At 36.3% G+C, this 22,915-nt stretch overlaps 1 protein-coding gene across 1 annotated transcript in view; it reads right to left on the bottom strand.

Moving 5' to 3' along the window:
• AQR (aquarius intron-binding spliceosomal factor) overlaps positions 1–20,953 on the bottom strand; it is a 101,146-nt gene extending 80,193 nt beyond the window's left edge. Inside the window, exons 1-8 of the mRNA XM_032856905.1 lie at positions 20,799–20,953; positions 15,811–15,867; positions 15,277–15,317; positions 9,861–9,896; positions 7,035–7,155; positions 4,561–4,701; positions 2,809–2,877; positions 1,632–1,732 (exon numbers count right to left, since the gene is read on the bottom strand). Coding sequence (XP_032712796.1) covers positions 1,632–1,732; positions 2,809–2,877; positions 4,561–4,701; positions 7,035–7,155; positions 9,861–9,896; positions 15,277–15,317; positions 15,811–15,867; positions 20,799–20,873 — 641 coding nt within the window. The 5' untranslated portion in view covers positions 20,874–20,953. The remainder of the gene's footprint in view (positions 1–1,631; positions 1,733–2,808; positions 2,878–4,560; positions 4,702–7,034; positions 7,156–9,860; positions 9,897–15,276; positions 15,318–15,810; positions 15,868–20,798) is intronic.
• Positions 20,954–22,915: the final 1,962 nt, after the last annotated feature.

Here is a 22,915-nt window from a genome sequence, read left to right as displayed (position 1 = left end):
TACTGTGAATACATTTTCTCTTCCTTAGGATTTTCTTAACATTTTCTATTCTCTAGCTTACTTTAAGAGTACAGTATGTAATAAATAAAGTATACAAAATACATGTTCACTAACTGTTATTAGTAAACCTTCTGGTCAACAGTGGGGAATTAGCAGTTAGGTTTTTGGAAGTCACAAATTATATGTGGACTTCTGATTGTATGGCGGGGGATATTGGTACCCCAAACTCTGTGCTGTTCAAGGGCCAAGTGTACACAGCTAAGAGTTACATGAAGACTGGAAGCAGAGAAGACAGGGCCACAGAGATTTGTGGTTAAATCACATTGAGGTGATGGTAAGAGCAGGTTAAAAAAAAAAAAAAAAAAGAGTAGTCAATACCGATGCCATGTGATTAGTTCAATCAAGAGGCTGTTGGGTGGAAAGGCACTGTGAGAGATGAGACTAGAGTTGGAAATTAAAGAAGGAATTTTCCTACTCTGACCCTAATAATATCCTGTCTGTATAGCTCTCACTCCCTTTCACCCAAACTCATTTCTCCGACATGCAGCTTTTTATAGTTCTTCCCATTTTCGGTAACCACCAGCATAACTCCAGGTTTCACTTCTTTTTGTCCTCAACCCTCTTTTCAGGGTTTATGTATCTGACTAAATCATCTCACCCATACTCATGGCTTTCATTATTAGTTAGCTACACATGTATAGAGCACTCTCCTAAGTGGAAGAAAAAATGAGCTAGGGCTGGAAAGTTATCCTAGGTCCAAGGGAAGGGAGTCTTTGGCATATTTACATAAGCAGAGAAAAAGGAGTGAGTGGAAAAGAACAATAAAGGATGGAAACAGAACAAGGAGTGCGGCTGCAACAGTCATCACGTAGAAAGGCAAGGTCACAGTTAGACCAGTTAGCCTGAGAGAGAGAAAGAGAAGAGAGAGAGAGAGCTCTTAAAGCATGCAGTTCCCCATGTCCTACTAACAGCACTTTGGTGAAATAAATACTTGCTGCCAGACTTACCCAACTGATTATAAATATTACTATTAAAAGAACCCATAACACTCACTTGCTTCTTTAGTCCTTATACCTGATTTATTTTTCTCCCTAGCATGTATCACCATCTAAAACACTATATAATTGATCTGTTTGCTGCTGTCTTTCCCAAATAGAATGTAAGCTCCATAGAGCAAGAATTACTTCCACTTTGTTCTCTGCTATATCCCCTATATCTAGTATAGTACCTGGCAAAATATAAATATTCACTATTTGTTGAATGAACGCATGACGGTTAGAGTGTATAAAAGTCATCGTTAAGTGTGTGAGAGTATGAAAAACAAAGAAAAGTTGGATTGACAGCCTGAAGATTGTGGAGAAAATCGAGAGCCATCCATGAGAGACAAACTATGGTCAACAGACAGACAGAAGATCAGTGATACACTGATCACTGGGGCAGACAGAGGAGAAAGAAGAATAACGTGTTGATGTTCTGGTTTTCCCTTCACATCTTTATGAAAAATACGACAGTAAAAGCACTTCTTAATTAATTGGTTCAGCCTTATATAAAGGAAACAACAAATCAGTCAATATCATCTAAGACTCAAAACAGCATAACAAACCAACAAGGAATAAGCTTTGGGAACATACTGTTCTCTTGCTTCTGGATCCATCTTTTCATCGTTCTTTTTAATCAAGTTCCAGAATTTTCTTAGCTTAGGTGTCTTTTTTAATTCTAATTCCAATCGTGCCTGAAAGAATGATGTGATATTAAATAACCAGTAACCTCAAAGTTTACAAGGATAAAAATTAGATCCACTATTAGCTAATTTTCTAAGATGTGAATACAATGGGATAAAACCTGAAAGCAACATGATAAAACCTGAAAACTACGAAACTAATAACTCTATTTTAAAAAACCATTCAATTATAATAATTGCTAATAATACAAAAAAATAATACAAACTGCCTTTTCTTGTCAAGATCTTGAGCTCAATAATAAATTAAATTTCTTTCCTATTTCTAAAATTAAGGATTAAGTTTGAAAAATTAAAGCATTAACACACTTATTAGTATAATCACTGAAATCTGAAAAATGAGTCTGAAACACCGAACATAGAAACAGAGGTCACAAGTAAACAAGGAAATGTCCACACAACTATATTCTTTCTAATGGCACTTATCAGTTTTAACTTAGCATTATTTATATGTCTGTTTTTATCACCATCAACTGGTACCTATGAATAAGCCTGCATATCTGGGTATGAGCAAAAACCCCATATGCAAGAAATGGAATTTTCAGTGAATTTATTTATCCTGAAATTTGATAGCTATAACTTTATTCCCTAAGATCACAATTAATTTGATTTTGATAGTGACACATATGATCCAATAAGGATTTGAGGAAAGAAAAAAGGAAGTCATTAATATTAAATATGATCTAGACCTTCTCCTATAACTGTGTGTACATTCTAAGGAAATAAAAAATTCAAGTCTGTATTTAGTCTCACCCAAAGACACACATGAAATAACCACATTTTGCTAAATTAACCTTTTTAGGAGCTCAATAGATACTACCTTATTTTACCTCATAATAATGACATTAGGTGAAAGATCTCCTAGCTTATACATAAAAACTTTAAAATTAAAAAAAAACTACATGTATGATAAGTTAATGCATAGTAAATTAAACATATTTTCTAAGCAGGAAAGAGGATTTTTAGTTACCATTTTATATCCATATTAAAGCTACATTGTCTTAAACTGCATTTTCCACTTACATAATACATATATACACGTAAGTTTCTGAATGAAATTAGGTACTTACAGGCTGTAAACCCATCCACATTGGGAGGGAGATAAGCTGCTGTACTTGACTCCTTATCAAGTCTACTTCCTGTTTAAGGCACAAAGAAAAATTTATAAGCACACCAGTATTTTAATTTAAATCTTTACATAAGGAATAACTACACCTTTTTAAAGTCCTGGGGTGAAAATATACCACCAATACTTTCAAATTAATGATATTTTAATATTTCATATTAAGGGCTCAAAGTGCTGGTTAGTGTTCCGCAGTTCCAAGAAGGCTGTGATGTATCTTGTGGAGAAAATACCTGTGGTAAATAAGGTTTGTTTAGACTTCAGTTATAGCGCTGTTGGCCATGACTTCAAGGTTAATAAATCAACAACTTGTTATTACATAAGGTGTCTTTAAACAGAAACACATAAAACAAGTTTATGTATTGATCAACTGATGAAAATGCTGTGATCATAGGCTTTTAGGACCTAACCCTGTATTCTCTCTAGGAACAATGGTTCAGTTTCAGCCAATTCAGTGTTTTTAGCTACTTCACAGACCTAACTACCTCAAGTAATGAGAACTGATGGCATATTGAAAAAAAGTGAAGTTTTTTTTTTTTAAAGATTTTATTTATTTGACATAAAGAGAGAGAGATCACAAGTAGGCAGAGAGGCAGGCAGAGAGAGAGAGGGAAGCAGACTCCCCACTGAGCAGAGAGCCCAATGTGGAGCTCCATCCCAGGACCCTGAGATCATGACCTGAGCCAAAGGCAGAGGCTTAACCCACTGAGCCACCCAGGTGCCCCAAAATGAAGTATTTTAATAATAAACTAGCTTCTAAGTTAACCAAATCTAGCACCAAATTACTAATTCTAAATAAAAATCTTTTTTTAAAAGATTTTTTAAAAATAAAAATCCTTTTTTTATTCAATTTCTGATAAAGTGTCCTGTCTATATTTACATTTGCATTGTGTAGTTCAGTAAATGTTAAGATGGTAATAGTGGCATCTACTGGGGGCTTCACAAATCTTTTTTTTTTTTTTTTTAAGATTATTTTTTGTAAAGGCATTTTTTAAAAAAAGCCTTTACAAGATTCATGTGAGGTAGTATCTACAATAAGTAATAACCATCCATCTATCAATATCCAGTCTTAAGAAAGAACCCCCAGCTTTGGGGTCTGGCATGGGTTGAAAGCACAATCAGTTCAGAAGCACGTATTTTTAAATAAATAGGTACAGTCCTTCACTTAACCACAGTAGAGAAGTGCAAAAGAAATATTAATTACTGTAAATATTTAATTCTTTCGAAGATACTCTTATGAGGGATGAAAATATGTCATACACACCCAAGAGATCATCCACAACTGCCCCTAACTGGTCAACTCAAAACAAAACTCTCCTGTTGACCTGGGAGCTTGTGCAAGAAGCATGTCTGGAAAGTAATAAAGCTAGTTTCTGTGTGCAACTGTGGCACAGATCTCATTACTCAAAGTTCGTACTGGCTAGATTCTTTGCTGTTCTACCTTTGGAGAATTTCAGTTCTAATTACCACTTTTCTTAAGAGTCAAGACAGAAAAAAGGAGATCCAGTCCAAATTTATTTTAAAAGTGAATGGCTCTTCTAAAATGTTTTTACTGAGAAGTGGCCGAAATGAAGCTTTGGCATTATCCTCCATCCCTGCTACCACGGATGAAGAGTTGGCTATACAAGTAATTTAATTTATGTTCAACTTAAAAAACAATAAAATGTCAAAGTTTTCCCAAAAGATAAAGTAAAATTACCAAACTATTGAAGCAATGGTCAAGAAAAAGCAGTAAGACCGTCTGTTCATGGAGTGAAAATTCACCATCAGTTTCAGCTAATGCTGCTTTCAAGATACACTTAAAAAAAAATGGGAAGTGGTCTGGCTTCTTCTTAAAAGTCTGAAAAGAGAAAGAATAAAAATTTATTTTGATATGGCTTGCTCTCCACTTTTTCTCCCTTAAACAAACATCAGTAGACTATTTAGGAGTCTAGTAAAAACACCATAAAATTACAAAAAAGATTATTTGCTTAGTTATAATTAATGGTAACAAATCAAATATAGGTTTCTGGCAAGATCATGAAAGAGTTGCAGCAAACTTTACCTAATAAAATGTTTTATGAGTATGTTTAAAAAAAATACATATATATATGTGTATATATATATATATATATATTTTTTTTTAAAGTAATCCCTATGCCAAACATCGGGTCTTGAACTCATGACCCCAAGATCTAGTTTCATGCTCTACTGACTAAGCCAGCCAGGTGTCCCTAAAATAATGGTTTACTTTCTTTATTTTTTTCTTTTGTGGATTATGCTCACATTTAGCCTAGTGTTTGTTTTCTAAGGATCTTAATAAATATTTTAATTCTTCTAAAATAAGCAAAAAAAACCATCTTTAGCAAAAATTAGTTTCCCACTAACTAATCTCAAAGACAGACTCTCCTGCATTGTATTAGCTCTTTACTCTTAACATGTAAGTAATATACAAAAAGTAGACAATGTAAATATATTCAAGCTTCCCTCTGATCTACCTCCCCATCAAGTTACTTCCACATCTCTTCTTTCAGAGAAGTGCTCCAAATATCTGGTCTACATTAGTTGTTTTCATTTACTTCTCTAAAATAGGCTTCTACCTCAAGGATGTCCCTGAGGGTATTAGGGCTATCAAGTCCAAGGGACTCTTCCAACCCCACACTCCTTTTCAAATGCTGAGGGCTCCTCTTCTTCTGTCGTATACATGTTGATATTTTACGGTTCTAACCTCATTCTTCTTTTCCCCCCTCCCTTAACTTCAAAAACATATTCTAATGATTCCAAATATATATCCTCAGTAGATTACTCTCATTAACTCTACATTCCAGGATTCCTCTGTCTACTAGACAATTTCATCTAGATATTCAAAAGGCAATTTAAACTCAGTAAGTCCAAAAATCAATTCAACAGTTTTTGTACCCTCCTTGGTACTTCTCAACCCACTATTATTATTACCTATCATGGTAATGGCAGTATCATCTATTACACTCAGTTGCCCAAGACTGGAAACTTATTGGAAATAACACCTTTCCCTAATATTAATCATTCAATTATGAAATCCTGTCAATTCCACTTTTTATAAAAAAAGATTTTATTTATTTGAGAGAGAGAGAGTGAGAGAGAAGATGAGAGGGGAGAAGGTCAAAGGAAGAAGCACACTCCCCATGGAGCTGGGAGCCTGATACAGGACTCCATCCTTGGACTCTGGGATCATGACCTGAGCCAAAGGCAGTTGCTTAACCAAATGAGCCACCCAGGCGCCCTCAATTCTACTTTCTAAATCTTAGTATATCCTCTTCTCTTCATCTGTATTCCTCTACTTCAAGTCCTAATCACCAACATGCAAAAACTGATCATGTCATTCTTTAGCTCAAAAAATCTTGCCTCTCCCTTCCTATAATAGCTTGAAGCAACTTCAAGAAATCTGCAGGATCTTTCAATAATACACAAGGCCCATAGTTTATTCTGGGCTCTAATCTCCCCAAAGATGGCTCTTCTTAATGAATATCCAAGAGAAGTACCCATGATTTTATCTTAAGGAGTTTAATACTTCCTTAATTTAGAGACCATTGCCACAAAAAGATGACAAGTACCCATGCCTTTTCTTCATTTAAAAAAGTTGATGACCTGATCATTTTATGGCAGCCAAACAGAACCTACATTTTGGACCACTATTGACCAAGCCTCTATTACACTAGCACAAAGAGAAAATGTCAGTCTACTAGAAATTTCAAAAAGGGAAAGCAAATCCTAAATTGGGGATAAAACAGAAAAGTGAAATTATAATATGAACATATGTCTTAACTTTGGAAATGTATAGAAAACAAATACATACTCCCTGCTGTGAAAAAGGACACTGAAAAATATGATCTCATTTGAGCACGATTTGTGCTAATTAATATAAACTTCATTTTGATCTAATGAAAAGTCTTTATAATCCATGCCATTCTTCATTTCAAGCCCAAAATAGAAAAATAATTTCACTTTCATAATGTTTTGGTTCATAGTAAATTAGTTTGAACAAAGTACTGAAACCAGAAAAGAACAGTATTCTTCATATATCCACTTTTTTCTCAACACTTAATTTTGGGGCAAAGTTCCATTCTAAAAGCATTATTTATTATCAGTCAAAAGTTCTACTTTTTAATGGCTTAAACACAGTATGAAAGCTCTGAAGTAATTTAAATCTGTTACCTCCCATGCAGGGACATTTTCTCTGAATTTCTCATTCACCATACAGCAGATTGACATTAAATAGGCCTTGCTGGACACCTCTGGAGAATAATTCATCCAGAGGTAATTTTCAAGATACTGGCTGTGAAGAGTGAAAAAGCACAGAATACTTCATTAGTTACCACCACTCACCATAATATGTCACTCACCTGGAAAAGCCTATCTACAACTTTCTGAAAACTTTTCAAAAACTACATGACTTAGAAATCCATCACAAACTTACCTGTAATCTAGGTCATTGCTATCTGCTACCAATTTTTAAAATTTATTAAGGAGTATTGTTCACCACAGTCTTAAAATAAGAATTTTGGTATCTTGGAGGGAAAACACCAATTACCTTGAAAACTGACTTATGTTGAATACCTAGTAAATCAGGTATTAAAATGCTTCTTTTTATTAAATCTCTTTCTTAGTTTCTGGAAGTTATTTGGCCCTCATATGAGGTAGTATTAATGTCTCAGATACATTTATCTGCTGAAATTACCCATAATATCATTCTGTTTATTTCATGAAGAGTTTTAGGTAAGGAATATCCAGTGTTCTGATGGTAATAATTACATGTTAGTAATCTTTGCTGTCTTCCTGCCTTGAAAGTATAAACTCTTATTCTCCAAAGCTACAATTATTATAAATAAATTTCAGTATTTCTAATTTCTATAAGAGAATTTAGCTACCATTCGGGGCACTTATAAACATAATCTACTACACTGGGGTTAAAATACTCTTGAGCACCAATTTTAAAAAAGCAAGGTGTTTTGTTCCCACTTTTAAATCACTCCACATGCATGCTGCAATCATTCACACACATGTGTGCAGGCCTATGAACAAACCCACATAGTTAAGTGGTTTAGATTCTGCTTAACACTGTGATTTTTCTACTTCCTCTTACATCAGTACTTCCATCTTTAGCAATACTTACTTTATTTATAAGAACCTAAGAAACCGGACAAGTGGAATTTTACTTAAAATAATGATCAAAAGGCTCCAAGTAAAGCTCTTGAATGCTCTCTCATAAATAAAATGCACAAAGCTTCTTTCATTCCTTTCTTACAAGTTTAAATTCCTTTTTCCCAAATTATATCCTTTAGAACTTCTCTCAGCAAATCTGTTAGTATTAATCTGTTTGAAATTTATTTCATGACAGTTTAGCTGGTTATATAATTCTTTCTAGGTCGTAATTTTTTTCTTGTATTGATCTCATTCTATTACATTCTCTAGTACTACAACAGAGAAATCTACAATTAATCTATGCATCCTTTTTAGAGTAATGTCTTTTTTTCCCTCTAGCAGATAAGATCTTCATTCCGTCTTTGTCAGTCTTCAGTTGTTCTATTGAGTATTACTGTACTTCCTGAATCTAAAACTCATGTTTCAACTGTAGAAAATTCTTAACCACCATCTGTTCTAAATTGCTACTTCTCCATTCTCCCTAAATCTCTTCTGAAATTCTTATTGGACTTTCGGATTTTCACCTCTGTATCTCTGAATTTCCTTTTATATTATACATCTCTATTTCTCTTTGCTATTATTAATTAACTTTCTATATTCCAGCCCACTAATCCCCTCTTTGGCTAATCTACCACAGGCCTATGCTGTTTTATTGTGCTTTGCTTTATTCAGTTTTGCAGACATTGCATTTTTCACAAATTGAAGGGTTTGTGGCAATGTTGCATTGACCAAGTCTAACAGCACCATTTTTTCCCAACAGTATTTGCTAACTGTGTGTCTGTCACATTTTGATAATAAGAATTATCAAAGAATTTGGCAATAAGAATGTTTCAAACTTTCTGATTATTATTATTATATTTGTTATGGTAATCCATGATTTGTGATCACGCTTACTGAAAGCTCAAATGATGGTTAGCAGTTTTTAGCAAGTAGGTATTTTTAAATTAAGGTATATAGATTTTTTTTTAGACATAATTCTGTTGCACACTTAATAGACTACAATATAGTATATGCACTAGGAAACCAGAAAATACATTTGACTTGCTTTATTGCGGTGGTCTCAAACTGAACCTGCAATATCTCCAATGTGCCTGTATCTAATTTGTCCACTGAGTTTTAAAATTTCAATAATTTTTATTTCTGTTTTCCCCAAGTCTATCCATTTTTAGTATCCTATTCCATGTTCGCACAATTTCTTAATGATTTAAGTTTTAAACATAATGATTTGACAGTGTATATCAATTATTATCTAAGGTCCTGCGTGGGTAGGATGGGGATATAATTCTCCTATTATTTCAACTGACCAGCTTACAGCTGATTCTTATCCTAACATGCTTTATAATTAGGGACTATGAACTCAATTTTACTAGGGTTCTACAGGAATTTTTCTGCATTGCAATTGGGATACACATCCTTCCAGAGTACCCTTACATTTGTTTCTGCTGGATGCGTCAGAGGTATCACTGGCTTGTCAGCTTTTAATACTAATATTTTATCTTGGGGGATATCTGACTACACAGTAAACTCCAAATCCATTCTTAACATTTTCAGATAAGGAACTGAGGCTATGAAAGTAAATGATCTGCTCAAGATGATATGGGTGGATGGGTGGGGAGATGGGTGAAATAGGTGATGGTGATTTAGAAGTGCCCTTGTCAAGATGAGCACCTACTGATGTATGGAATTGTTAAATCACTATATTGCACCTGAACCTAACATAACACTGTATGTTAACTATACTGGAATTAAAAAATCATGATACAGGTATCCCTATGGTATACAGACAATATAGATCTGACACCATCTTTAACTCCATCAAAGTAAAGTCTTTTAACTCACCTAAATTCCAAAAGCATTATCTTTCTGATGGCAAACCTAAAGTATAAACATAAATAATAAAAATGTTTAAACAGAAAATATAAATATTTCAGAGTCATTAATATAGAAGCATTTTGGAATCTTGTTTTAATATCGACCCACATATCAGAATCATATTTTTATATGCAATGAAGAAAGTTAATTTTGCTTTTATACTTTTTCTTTGTATTTTGTCAGGGTAGTTTATTTTTTAAAAACTAAGAAAAGTTACTTAATAGGAGAGATGAAACCTTACCCTACCCGTATTAACAAACACAATTAGAACCATGACATATAATAAGGCAAATAATTTTAATGAAAACACAAATGTTCATCACTATCCATATTATTGGATCACAATTGCCAATAAGTAGCCTATATTAATTTCTTAAGCAATGACAAACATCCTTTTATCAATATTCAAAAGGAAACATTCTGAAGTCATGCCCTCCTGAAAGTACATGGGACACATGTATCTCCATCACAGGAATCAGACTTTTCACAGCTTTTGTAAGTCTTGACCTTAAGTCTACAATATGACAAAATTGTGAAAGAAGTATTAGATATCTCTATTTACTAGACTGTCTTTTTAAAATAAAAATACTTTGTTTTATAAGAATAAATAATGCTGTAGTTATGAGGTATCTCTCCAAAGGCAGGTTCAAATGTCCACTAATTCGGTTTTACCATTTTGCATATTGGAAATAAAGTAGTCAGAGTAGAACACTGCCACTATATAATAGCCTCCAGCTTTGAAAATTAAATGTGTAGGCATTTAATACCCCAAGAGACGATTATCCTATTAAAATACTACTCCACTGATTTCTGATCTCTTACATAGTTTCACTAAGCAAACAATGTCACAGAACTTTACTGAGAATAAAATGAAAGTTTTTACTGTGCAAAAGCACAAAGATATAACACTGAGAAAGTACTGGCTTCTACAGCCAGCCAGACCACGGAGTGGATATAACATCTTGTTTGTCAGACACACTAGGTCTCCAGCTGCAGACATGACGGTGAACACTCAGTGTCCACTATGCACTCATCTGCATGCTTAATTTCTTCAGTCACAGGAAGGACCTCTTGATGAAAGAAAGAAAAAATACCAGCCCATAAGATAGAAGACAGTATTCTAAGCGTGCCTGCGTGGCTCAGTTGGTTGAGCCTCTGACTCTTGGTTTTGGTTCAGGTCATGATCCTGGGGTCGTGGGATGAAGCCTCTGCACTATATGTGTGGAGCCTGCTTAAGATCTTTCTCCATCTCCCTCTGCCCCACCCCTGCCCCCTTGCTTTCACTCTCCCTTAAAAAAAAAAAAAAAAAAGGATATTATTATTATTAATTAATTACTTTTTAAAAAAGAAGAGAAGAAGAAGATCATATTTTGGTCATGACTCAGAACTACCTTCACAACATCTTTTAAACATTCTGGGACCCAGTTTCCTCTTATTCAAAAGTGGCAAAGTAGCCAATTTACTTCCGAATGACTGGACAAGAGAAAAATAAGTCATGATAGGTCAAGATAAAACAAAAACACTCAGTTTTACCTCTAGCATTCTTGGTGGTATTCATTAAATTTGGAGTTTTATTCTGCCAATAATCCTTGCTGCTCTAATTGCCACTGCTGGTTCTCTTGGGAAATAACTGTGTGAACACGTGAGGTCTGGAGTTGTGGCAGCCCTCTTGCAACCATATAGGGAAAGCACCCCCCCACCAAAAAAAATTGTGAAAAGGTTGACAAAGGCTCTCACATTAACTTCTGAACTACCCATATCCAGATTTGTTGTAAAGTAGATGATTAAAAAAACAAATAATAATACTGAACAAAAGAAGCCAGCCACAAAAGAGTATATCACATGATTCTATTTAAAGTTTAAAAACAAGCAAAACTATAGTGTTCATGTTTCCATACTTACATCTCAAAATTAGTTAAAGCAAAAGGCCATGCAAGGGCTTCTGGCATGCTAACAAATACTGGCTTTTATTATCTTGATGGTGGTTATAAATGATAATAATCTAGAAGGCTAAACATTTCTGCATTATGTTTCATAGCAAAGGGGTTCAAACATTTTTTTTTTAAGTTTTTAAAATTTATTTAAGTAACCTCTACATGCCATGTGGGTCTCAAACTTATGACCATGAGGTCAAGAGTTACATGCTCTTCTGGGTAAGCCAGATAGGCACCCTGGGGTTTAAACATTTTAAATTAAAACAAATATAAACATTTGCAAAAGTAAACTACACTACAACTCACTTTTTTTTCTGCATAAAAACCACTTAGATGGATTCATAACAGAATTAATTGTCATACCAAAGTGTGCTGTTTAAGGGAGTTCTAAAAGGCAATGGACCCTGCATTACTTAAGAATGGAGCATTGGATAAGAGTCAAAGAACGAGGATTTAATACCCAGCTCTTCCTCTAACTACTGGGAAACATTTTGGGTTAACTACTGCTTAACCCCTCTGTACTGCAGTTTCCTCATCAATAAAACAAGGATAATTCTGTGACTATCACACGTTGTTGTGAGGAAAAATGAGCTACTATACATGCAAGGTGCTTAGAACAGAATCTGGTACACAATAAGCACTTAACAAATAACAATTATGATTTTTTTTTAAAGATTTATTTATTTATTTATTTGACAGAGAGAGAGATCACAAGTAGACGGAGAGGCAGGCAGAGAGAGAGAGAGGGGGGGGGAAGCAGGGTCCCTGCTGAGCAGAGAGCCCGATGCGGGACTCGATCCCAGGGACCTGAGATCATGACCTGAGCCGAAGGCAGCAGCTTAACCCACTGAGCCCCCCAGGCACCCCCAATTATGATATTTTTAATACATTAAAATTAAACAGATAAAAATATTAAGATATGTTTGCCAAATCTGAAAATGTAAGGATACGAAATATCCTTTTCGTATTTCATATTTCGTATTTTGAATCAATTGTGTAATAGACCACACATTCATGGGTGACTGAGCGAGATGGTATTTTACCACTTTTGAGATCCTAGAAGTTATTCTTAACATAAGAATATTAAGAACTGATTGATTCATTTCCCAGATTCCTCCTACAAAAATAGGGTTGATATGCAAAAAATGTGTATTATAAGAACATTAATGTATAATACTAAGAGTACTTTATAGCTTTAAACTGTCTATTTTGATAGCCTACAAACAAGTTAATAAATCTTATATTGTCATTCTCCAATAATGAAGATATTACCAGCACATAACAGCAAAACAGCTTCCTTAGGCACTAGTCTAAAAAACGGTCATTGGGACGCCTGGGTGGCTCAGTTGGTTGGACAACTGCCTTCGGCCCAGGTCATGATCCCGGAGTCCCAGGATCGAGTCCCGCATCGGGCTCCCAGCTCCACGGGGAGTCTGCTTTCTCTCTGCCCTTCTCCTCACTCATGCTCTCTCTCACTGTCTCTCTCTCAAATAAATAAATAAAATCTTAAAAATAAATAAATAAATAAATAAATAAATAAATAACGGTCATTTAAAAATGTAAATATACATTATTTACCTCAGGGAATGGGAATTCAAGAGTACACTTATGATGAAACCATATATATACATTACAGTTTACGTATTATGGAAGTACACTTAACTTTCTGAAATTTGAGATCTGAGGGCAAAATGTAATCAGTTTACTTTAAGTATTCAAATGTATACAAGGTGAGAAAATGACTCATAAGAGGGCCATGATAAATCTTAGTGAGCCTGGCCAACAACAGTTACTTCTTTTAGCAACTAAAACTAATGTAGCCAAGTATATAATTTAAAAACACTGGCAGCTTTTGGTCATTAGTCACATAAAAATTATCTTTAAGGAAGAAATATTAATCACTAAGGTTTTGAATGAAACAAACAAGCAAACAAAACCACAAGCAATTACTTTCCACTGGAGTAAAGCCACTCTGAAGTGACAGAAAACTAGCTGAGAAGGTTCAAGATGATTTTCAGATCGGTATATCCTTAATATGTAAGAAAAAAGAATCCTAGAATTTATCTACCCATTTATTTAAGTTTTATTAGGTATCTCATCCATACCCATTCCCAGACCAAGTCATAAGTTATATATCTGCTCAAATGTTGTATCTTTAAAGGATTTCCCCGATCATTCAATCTAAAATGGTCCTTGTAACTACCCTAAACACATTTAAATTTGTACTACTACCTGAGACATTATATACCTGTATATTTTCTGTCTGGACTAGAACTAGAACACAAGCTCAGTGAGTAGAGACTTTATCTGCCATGTTCACTGTTGTACCTTTAGCACTGACATAGTGGTTGATACAAAGCAGGCTCAACTCTGTCATCTTTTTTGAGCTCTGTACTGAGATACCCAACTGTTTATTCTACATCTCCATCTGCAGGCTCTTTACTACTTAGAATTCAACATTTCTAAAAGTGGACTAATGATCTATGTCCAACTCCATCCCTAACAACAACAGGAGAAATCAGTAATGGAATCCACTAAATAACCTAAGCCAAAAACTTAGAGAAGTCACCTTTGATTCTCCCCTTTCCCTCATCCACCACATCCAACCACCAACCATCTTGTCACTTCTATCTCAAATTGGCACACCTCTTTATCTCAATCTTCCAAGCTAATTCAAGCCATCATTATCTGGATCGTAATTACTACAATACTCACCTAATTTCTTGCTTCTTATACCCTCAAATTCTTTTTTTTAACTATCACCATCTTAACCAAGTTACGCTTACACGCTTAACTTCCCATTATTCTTCAGATTAACATGACCTTTGGTCCTGCTTCCTTTTATATGCTCACAAATCAATCATTAAAGCAAAAACAACTAGCTTCTCATTTTGATGCTACCATGGATTTGCCTTCATAATATTTAGTAAAATTAACCTTCTAGGACTCAAACACATGAAAAATAACAGATCTGAAATTTTGTAAGTTTTTTTAGTCATAACCTAAATGTTTCCATTTCATATGAAAACACTTAGTCAATTATTCTTCTAAAACACTCACTGGGCATTTATGTCTCCAGCTGCAGATTCAGAAACATACCCAAAATACATTAAAAAAAAAAAAAAGATGAGATGGAATGATGTGTACAGTATAAGCTTTCTGTATTAAAAAAATATGTAGATAAATAAAATAAGGGTTAAGGGACAGGAAGAGTTCTTGAAACTTACCCCCTTCTTTTCTATTATTTATTTTTATTATTTTACATATATTCTATACATTGCAGCAGGTAGATATAAAAGTTTTTCTGGCCACCATCTCAAATCAATCATGATCAAATCAAAAAGAAAGAAAAAAGTTCCTAGTTATGATCACATTTAGTTTAGAAGTGCAAAAGAGATCCAACTTGGTCCCACCTAACCTCTATGTATGAAAATTAAACTCATTCTTACCTCGATTTGACAATCTCTTTTTCATATATATCTTCAATGACCTGTTATCAAAAATATAAAAATGTTTAATATCTCAAACAGCTTTTTAGATCCCAAGTTGATAGTTTCCAGTTACTGAGATTATATAAAATAAGCTGGCTTAGGATAATTATGAAATATTACCGAAATAACTACTGAAAAGATTTTTTTATAATCTCATCATAGTCCTCAAAATGTAAAATAATAGAAAGCAAAGTAGTAGAAGATAAATAATAAAATATATATATATGAAAAGAGTCCTAGAAACAATCACTAAAATCATGTATTCAAGGTGGCTCTGTCATGCAGCGGATAGAGCACTGGACTTTTTTTTTTTTTTTTTAAGATTTTATTTATTTATTTGACAGAGATCACAAGTAGGCATAGAGGCAGGCAGAGAAAAGGGGAAGCAGGTTCACTGCAGAGCAGGGAATGCTTTTGTTGAATTAGTCCTTAAAAATGAGATAAAAAGAACATACCTATACAAAAAGAATGTTGTAACCCCAAAATACTTACCTTTATATCAAAAGGTGATTTTTTCTTGATATGAGGAGCCCAGTATTTACATGCTAACTGCAAAGATAAATAGTATAAATAATAAGTCACAGGTTCATACCATTGTTGAGCTAGAAGATTGGGTTCATACAGTAACAAGCTATTTCTTAACAGGGCACTACAGGCATTGGGAGGACAGAGTAATCCCACCTCCTAGGAGGACTATACAGGCATGCAGACCAGTTAGCATCCTTGGCCCCAATCCACTAAACCAGTAATGCCCTGTACTGCACCCTGCTCTTGTGATCTACAAAAACAAAACCAACTTTTCTAACCACACCAAGACGAACAGTAGGACCCAGTTAATAACCACAGTCAAACATCTTCAGCATAGAGATAATGAAACCCAGAAACTGCCTAGAAAGAACACCCTAGAACCTAGAGTTAAGTGAGCTCCCCAAGATTACAATTAGTTGAGTTGAGCTAGTATTGAAAAACAGATTCAAAATCTTCAGGAATGTTTACTTGTAAAACAATAAACTTTAAGTGATTAGTGGACACCCAGACATACATAACGAAACCTAAAAAGTTTCTAATCTATAAGCAGGTTATTACAGAGAACGAAAGAGCTGATATACTTCAGCAGATTATATATATATATATATATATATATATACACACACACACACAATATTTCCAGATCTTTAGATGGGCTGTATATTATTATATAATATTCAAGAAAAAACTTGGTCTTATTAACATGCATTTTTTTTTAAAGATTTTATTTATTTATTTGAGAGACAGGCAGTGAGAGAGAGCATGAGCGAGGAGAAGGTCAGAGGGAGAAGCGGACTCCCCATGGAGCTGGGAGCCCGATGCGGGACTCGATCCCGGGACTCCGGGATCATGACCTGAGCCGAAGGCAGTCGTCCAACCAACTGAGCCACCCAGGCGTCCCAATATGCATTTTTTTTAAAAAAGAAACTAAACTGCAATCTCTTGAAAAACAGAAAACTCTGGTAAGCACAAAGACTCAACACATTTATAAGAAAGTGTTATCTGCACAATATCTGGTATACTGGAGGAACTCAAATAATAGCCAATGGATTGACATATGTAGGTATATACGCACAGGTGCATGGCTGAAAGAACAAATAAAGTAAAATCTGCAATGTTACCTCTTCTATGAGGCTTTCCTCAACCCTACCTGATGGTGATAATTGCTTCTTCCTTCTCTTCATTTCATAAAGAACTCTACTATAGTCTTATCTTTCTGTATTATTAATCATTTGATTGCTTATCTATCTTCCTGTCTGCCTAAGTGGAACACTAAAGAGATGGGACTCATATCTTCTTTGCGTCTATAGCTAAGTACCTACCCCAGTAAGTACACTCAAAGGGCCTCCCAAGCAGTGAGGACACTGACCCTGAGGAAGTCTCTCCAAACCCGTATAGTAACGGCCCACTTACGTGACACCGTCCTGAACTATCAATTACCCTCCAACCCAACAGAAAACACTTCTACCCCCACTTATCTTATGGTATTCTCATTCCTCATTCCACTGCCTATGGGCACCACACAAACTACTTTGACTCACCTCATACCATTAAGAGAACTGAATCTGATCAGTTTTCATGGATTTAGAGTCTTCCAAACACATATGTAAATCCTATCTTCTGATCAAAACTGCTTATTGTAAATATCTGATCCAGCTTTTCCTTGGGGTCGAACCTGTGACCTCTCAGACACTACTACCTTCAGGAATATACTGCCTTCCCCCATACTCTCCAGTCTCATGCAAAACAGAAACTCTTTCCATTTCCTACTTAACATAGCTATGACAGCATAGATTGTTCAAAATAAATTTTACTGTAAGACAAAAAGGACATAAAATACAGTAGCATAAAAAACTGAATTCACAAAGTTCAGATCTCTGCTCTCTTTAAAACTAAATTTTAAGCTCTGCAACTTACTCATTTAATAATAATTTAAAAATACCTTCTCTGGTCAGGTACTCAGAAAGGAAGAAGAAGGAGGAAGGAGAAATGGGAGGAGAAAGAGAAGAAAAAAAAGAATAAACCACCACCTAAATCCAAGATACCCCCTCCAGCTAGAAAACCCATTTATTTCCTCATGTCCCTATTTATGTTTTAAAGTCCATCTAAAATGGCACTTTCTCAATGGGGAGAAGATTCTTTCTTGACAGTCTTTTCTTAGACAAAACTTTTCATTTAAAACTGTGTTCTCAAAGCATTTCCCTCACATCTCTATTCTGGTATTTATCGACTGAACTATGGTAAGTCTCTTAAAGTCTCCCAGAAACTTAATTTCCTAAATACAAGGATCACATTTTATTTATCTTTGCAGCCTATAAGAGCCCAAAACAGTATCTAGCAGATATTAGGCATTCATGTTTGCTATCATGGCCCAATACTGCTGAGAATGTTCATCCCTACTTCTACATTTTAATGCTCTGGTATGTTTACCCATTAATTCACTCACGCTTTTAACAAATACTCATCACACAATGTGCACCTAGTACAATGCTAGGCACTGGGAGTACATGGGGAATAAATCAGACACGGTTCCTAGCCTCAGCTCTCTCAATCTAATGCAGGATATGATAAAAGTTACATGTTCACAAATAACATTCCCTGGGACATATCAGTCAATCCTACAGTTTTAAATACCATCTTGGGTCAAAAAATACAAAATTTATGTTCAAGCCCACAGCTTGCTCAGGTACTCTCGACTCACATATTCAACGGCCTCCTCAATATTTTCAACTGAATGTTTACTAGGCATCTCACATTTAACAAGTCCCAAAGAGAGCTCTTGATACTCCCCCACTAAGCCCTCTCCTTTCCTATCTCAGTAAATGTCCACAACATTCACCTAGTTGTTCAAGCTATGCCCGATTCGCCTTTTCCTCCATCCTTCCACAATCAATCATCATCAGGTCCTGCTGCCTCTAGCCTCACTATGTATCAGTTACCCTAATCTTTATTTTTTTATTATTTTTTAATATATGTTTAAGTCTTTATTTATTTGAGAGACAGAGAGAGCATGAGAAGGGGAAGGGTGGGAGGGAGAAGCAGACTCCCTGCCGAGCAGAGAGCCTGACGCGGGACTCGATCCCAGGACTCCAGGATCACGACCTGAGCTGAAGGCAGTTGCTTAACCAACTGAGCCACCGAGGCACCCTACCCTAATCTTTAATAGTAGAGCCCACCATCATCTCTTACCTGGAGTCACTGGTAACCCTACTGCTACTTTTACTCTTTCACTCCCACCCAGTTTCTACCCATTAGCCAGAAGATCCTTTCTAAAATATTCCCCGGATTGCAATTAAAATCTACTGTACTGAAAATGAAATCCAAACTTCTTATCTCACTCTCCAAAACTATATACGATATGATGTCTACATACTATCTGTCCTCATCTCACGCCATTCTCCCTCTTGTGTTTCTATCCCGGCGTTTTTTATATTCACACCATAAAGCATTTGCACTTGCTATTCCCTGCATTGTTTCCCTGCTCTCCCCCAAACTGGCATTTCTTCGCATTCATATGTCTTAGCTCAAATGTCACCTCAGAGAGAACTTTCCTGACTGCCTTTCATACACCCCACCCTAGTCAGTGTCATAACAGCCTGCTTCATTTTCCTGATACCACTTATCCCTATTTGAAACTGTACTGTTAATTTGTCCGACTCATCTCTAAAATCTGAGCTCCTTGAGCGAAGGAAATTAATAAACGGCTTTAACCATAAAAATACAGGTACATGGGAAAAGGGAGATCTAATCTAGTTTAAGTTGTAAGGAAAGCTTCTCCCAAGTAATGTAGATGGATGACAATGAATTAACCGCATAAAGTGGGAGAAAATGAGGATTCTGAGCAGAAGGAACAATGTTGAAAGACCAGAAGGTTAAAGAAAGCATGACGAATTTAAGTAAATGCGGGTCAGTATGGCTAAAGCAGAGTAAGAAAGAGAGAGGAAAGTGGATATAAGCACAGGCCAGATTACACAGTATTTTCAAAGATCCTGGTCATTACCCTAAGAGAAATTAGAACTCTATAGATTTTAAAAAGGCAAGTGATATGACTGGATTTGCATTTGTGTAAAATCACTAGCAGCAATGTGGAGAATGGGCTGGGGGAAAGCCACCAACCACAGGTTAGGGTGCGTAGGCCCACAGAATAAACAAGGGCAACGTAGCTTAGGGTACAGAGAAGCAGACAGACTTGAAAGATATTTAGAATGTAAACACATAGTGTTTAAGGGAAAGGGGGGTTCAGAGTGACCCTGAGGCTTCTGCGTTGGCGCATCTCAGACAGACCAGAGAAGAAAGACGAAGATGGGATAACTTGGGCAGGGAACTACTTGCACTCTTAACCAACACCCAAAGCAGCGAAATAAGGATTAGGAACGTTGTTGAGGGCTAGGACTGCTTCCTTTTTCACAGCCCACCGCGGTTCGCAATGCAACACAGTAAACGGGCTCTAAATGAATGCTTTCGGATAACGCCATTGCTCTCTTCATAGATGCATCTACTTGGAGCAGGTGTCTTGGCCGACTCTCGTCACTCCATACAAAAGCCTAGTTACTCGAAGGCTAAGAAAAACTCTACTCCTTCCTCTCTGTTCGGCATCATCTCGGCTACGAAACCCTGACAGTCTCAGATAGGCTGGGGTGCTTTCTTCTGTGAATCTACCGCTTCTGCGACAGACTCCAGTACAGAAAAGCTCGCTTAGTATATTTCTCTTTATTTCTCTATCTTCCCTGGAACCTGTACTCCGTAGGGCAAGGCGGCTCTTTCCCTGTGGTATCCCCAGCGCCCAACACAGTGGCCGACACAGAGCAGATACTCAGTTCGAAAACTTGAGTGAATGAATTGACGAACGAATGCTTCCTAGGTGCTCCCAGTCCCACGGAAAATCCCAGACCCAGGCCTCGGGAGCCTTGACATCTCCTCCTTTCACACACACCAGACTCGGCCAAGCGCACCTGGGTTACGAACTCCGCGTTGATCTGGGACACCGTAGGAGCCACGATTTTCTTGGGCTGAGCAGGGGCCGCCATGGCAGCACTCTCACTCCGCTCCAGTGGAAAGGAAAGGTCCGCTCGGAGCAGTGGTGAACCCGATGCACTTCCCCTAACAGGTAGCTGTGGCTGCCCAACTCCGCGAGCCAGTAGCCCGCGGGCCAAGATATCCTCACTGTTCACAGTCTCAGAGGAGCGCGTACCAGCCCGTACATTTCCCCGGAAGCGGAACGGAATAGGGCCGGAAGTTCATGCAGGCGTTGGTTCTGAGCTAGAGAATGCAAGGGCTTCGGCCTCCTCCTCGTGCGCCCCCTAGCGGGAAGATGGGAGAACGCACCCGATAGTGCAGATAGAGTCTCAATGCCTGGGCAGGTAGGTGGTGTTGGATGAGGGTTCTCCTGGTAGAGTTGCCGGCATAGGGGAGACTTGACAGTTCTCTCAAACCTAAAAAAAGCGGTAGTGAAAAAAACAGGCTGGGTGTGAGGGGCTTGGTTTTAAATGTTTTTAAAAGATTCATGAAGGTATAGGTTGACATACAATGAACTGCATGCACATTATTTGGAGTGTAAAATTTGATCTGTTTTCAGTCCTATATCCGTGAAACCATCACCCAAATCAGGATGTTAAGCATATTCAACACCCCGAAGTTTCCTCATGCTTTTTGCAATCCATCCCTATTGCCATACTAGGGGAAAAGGGCTACTAGGTAAAAAGGGGCTGACGGGTTAGTGAGTGAAGAGGCAATGGAGAAAGTAGGTGTAAAATGGATTTTCAATATAAAAAACAGAAAGATACAACAGTAACCAGAATAACAGGTAAAACTCGAGTTTTTTGTCCCAACTGTTTGTTTTTACGCAAGGTGCAGTGGATTTTTTTTTTTTTTTTTTTTGGCCTATCCTCCCTTCTTTCCAAACACAACTTCAGATTTGACCTAATAGCTAACCTGCATAAATGCAAAAAAATGCAAATTATTGGGCCCAAAACGTGACGAGAGAGAAACTCTGAAGATGTGGCTTAGCTATCCATGCTTTTAACAAACTCTCTATATGATTCCAATGCACACTAAAATTTGAAAACCACTGATCAACAGTTGCAATTAATGGAGTTATGAACAAAAAGCAGTGGGAGTACAGGGTATGGATTGTTTGGGTAAATCAGAAAGGCTTCCAGAGGAAGTAGTATTTAAGTTCAAACTCAAAGAATGAATAGAAATTTGCCAGTGTAGATGTAAAATATTACAAGTTCCATATTCCTTTAATAATACCATTGTGTCAATTTTGTTTTTTTTTTTTTCTCTTGGTGCTAACTGAACCCCAGCAGTTAGCCCTGATATTTAAGTCCTTCTAATCAGCAATAGAAAGTTCAAGATGGGAATTAAATGTTCTTTCCTGCTTCTAAAAAGCAGATACTCTGTTTCATCAAAAAGTCCTTGAGGCATCTGGCTGGCTCGGTAGGTGGCCTGGACTCTTGATCCCAGAGCCATGAGTTCAAGCCCCCCATGTATAATGTAGAGATTACTAAAAAACAACAGAAAACCCAAATAAGGGTTATTTAACATAACATATAAATTGAAATGTTTTGGGGGCTCCTGGCTGGCTCAGTCAATAGACTATGCGACTCTTGATCCTAGGGTTGTGAGTTGAAGCCCCATGTTGGGATAGAGATTATGTTAAAAAAATAAGTAAAAGTCAATCCATGATTTAAAAAAATGTTTTCTGCAAGCCAGTTTTAAACACTTTAGTTTTTTTCCCATAATCATGTAAAGTCAAATAAAATCTGGCTGAACTGAATTTCTTCTTTGAACAGTGTGAAAGTCTGTATCTAATTTAAAATAATAGTGGGTAGACAAAATGGAGACAAGAATAGCAAGAATATGCATGGGAGGAACTAACTCTATATTTCTTTAGCACAAATCTGGAGCAAGGCCAAAGAGGAAGATAAATGGGTAAACAGGTAGATCATGTGACATGTAATACAGTTAACATCCTTTTGTAGGTGGTAATAAACTATCAAAGAAATGTACTAAAAAGGAAAAGTAAAAAAAAATAAATAAGTAGAAGGGAGATGATTAAATATCCATG

This window comes from Lontra canadensis, unplaced genomic scaffold (assembly GCF_010015895.1).
Source record: "Lontra canadensis isolate GAN:19392208 unplaced genomic scaffold, GSC_riverotter_1.0 scaffold12, whole genome shotgun sequence".
Lineage (NCBI taxonomy): Eukaryota > Metazoa > Chordata > Mammalia > Carnivora > Mustelidae > Lontra > Lontra canadensis.
The sequence above is the reverse complement of the archived record's forward strand: the minus strand, read 5'-3'. Positions and strand labels throughout refer to the sequence as shown.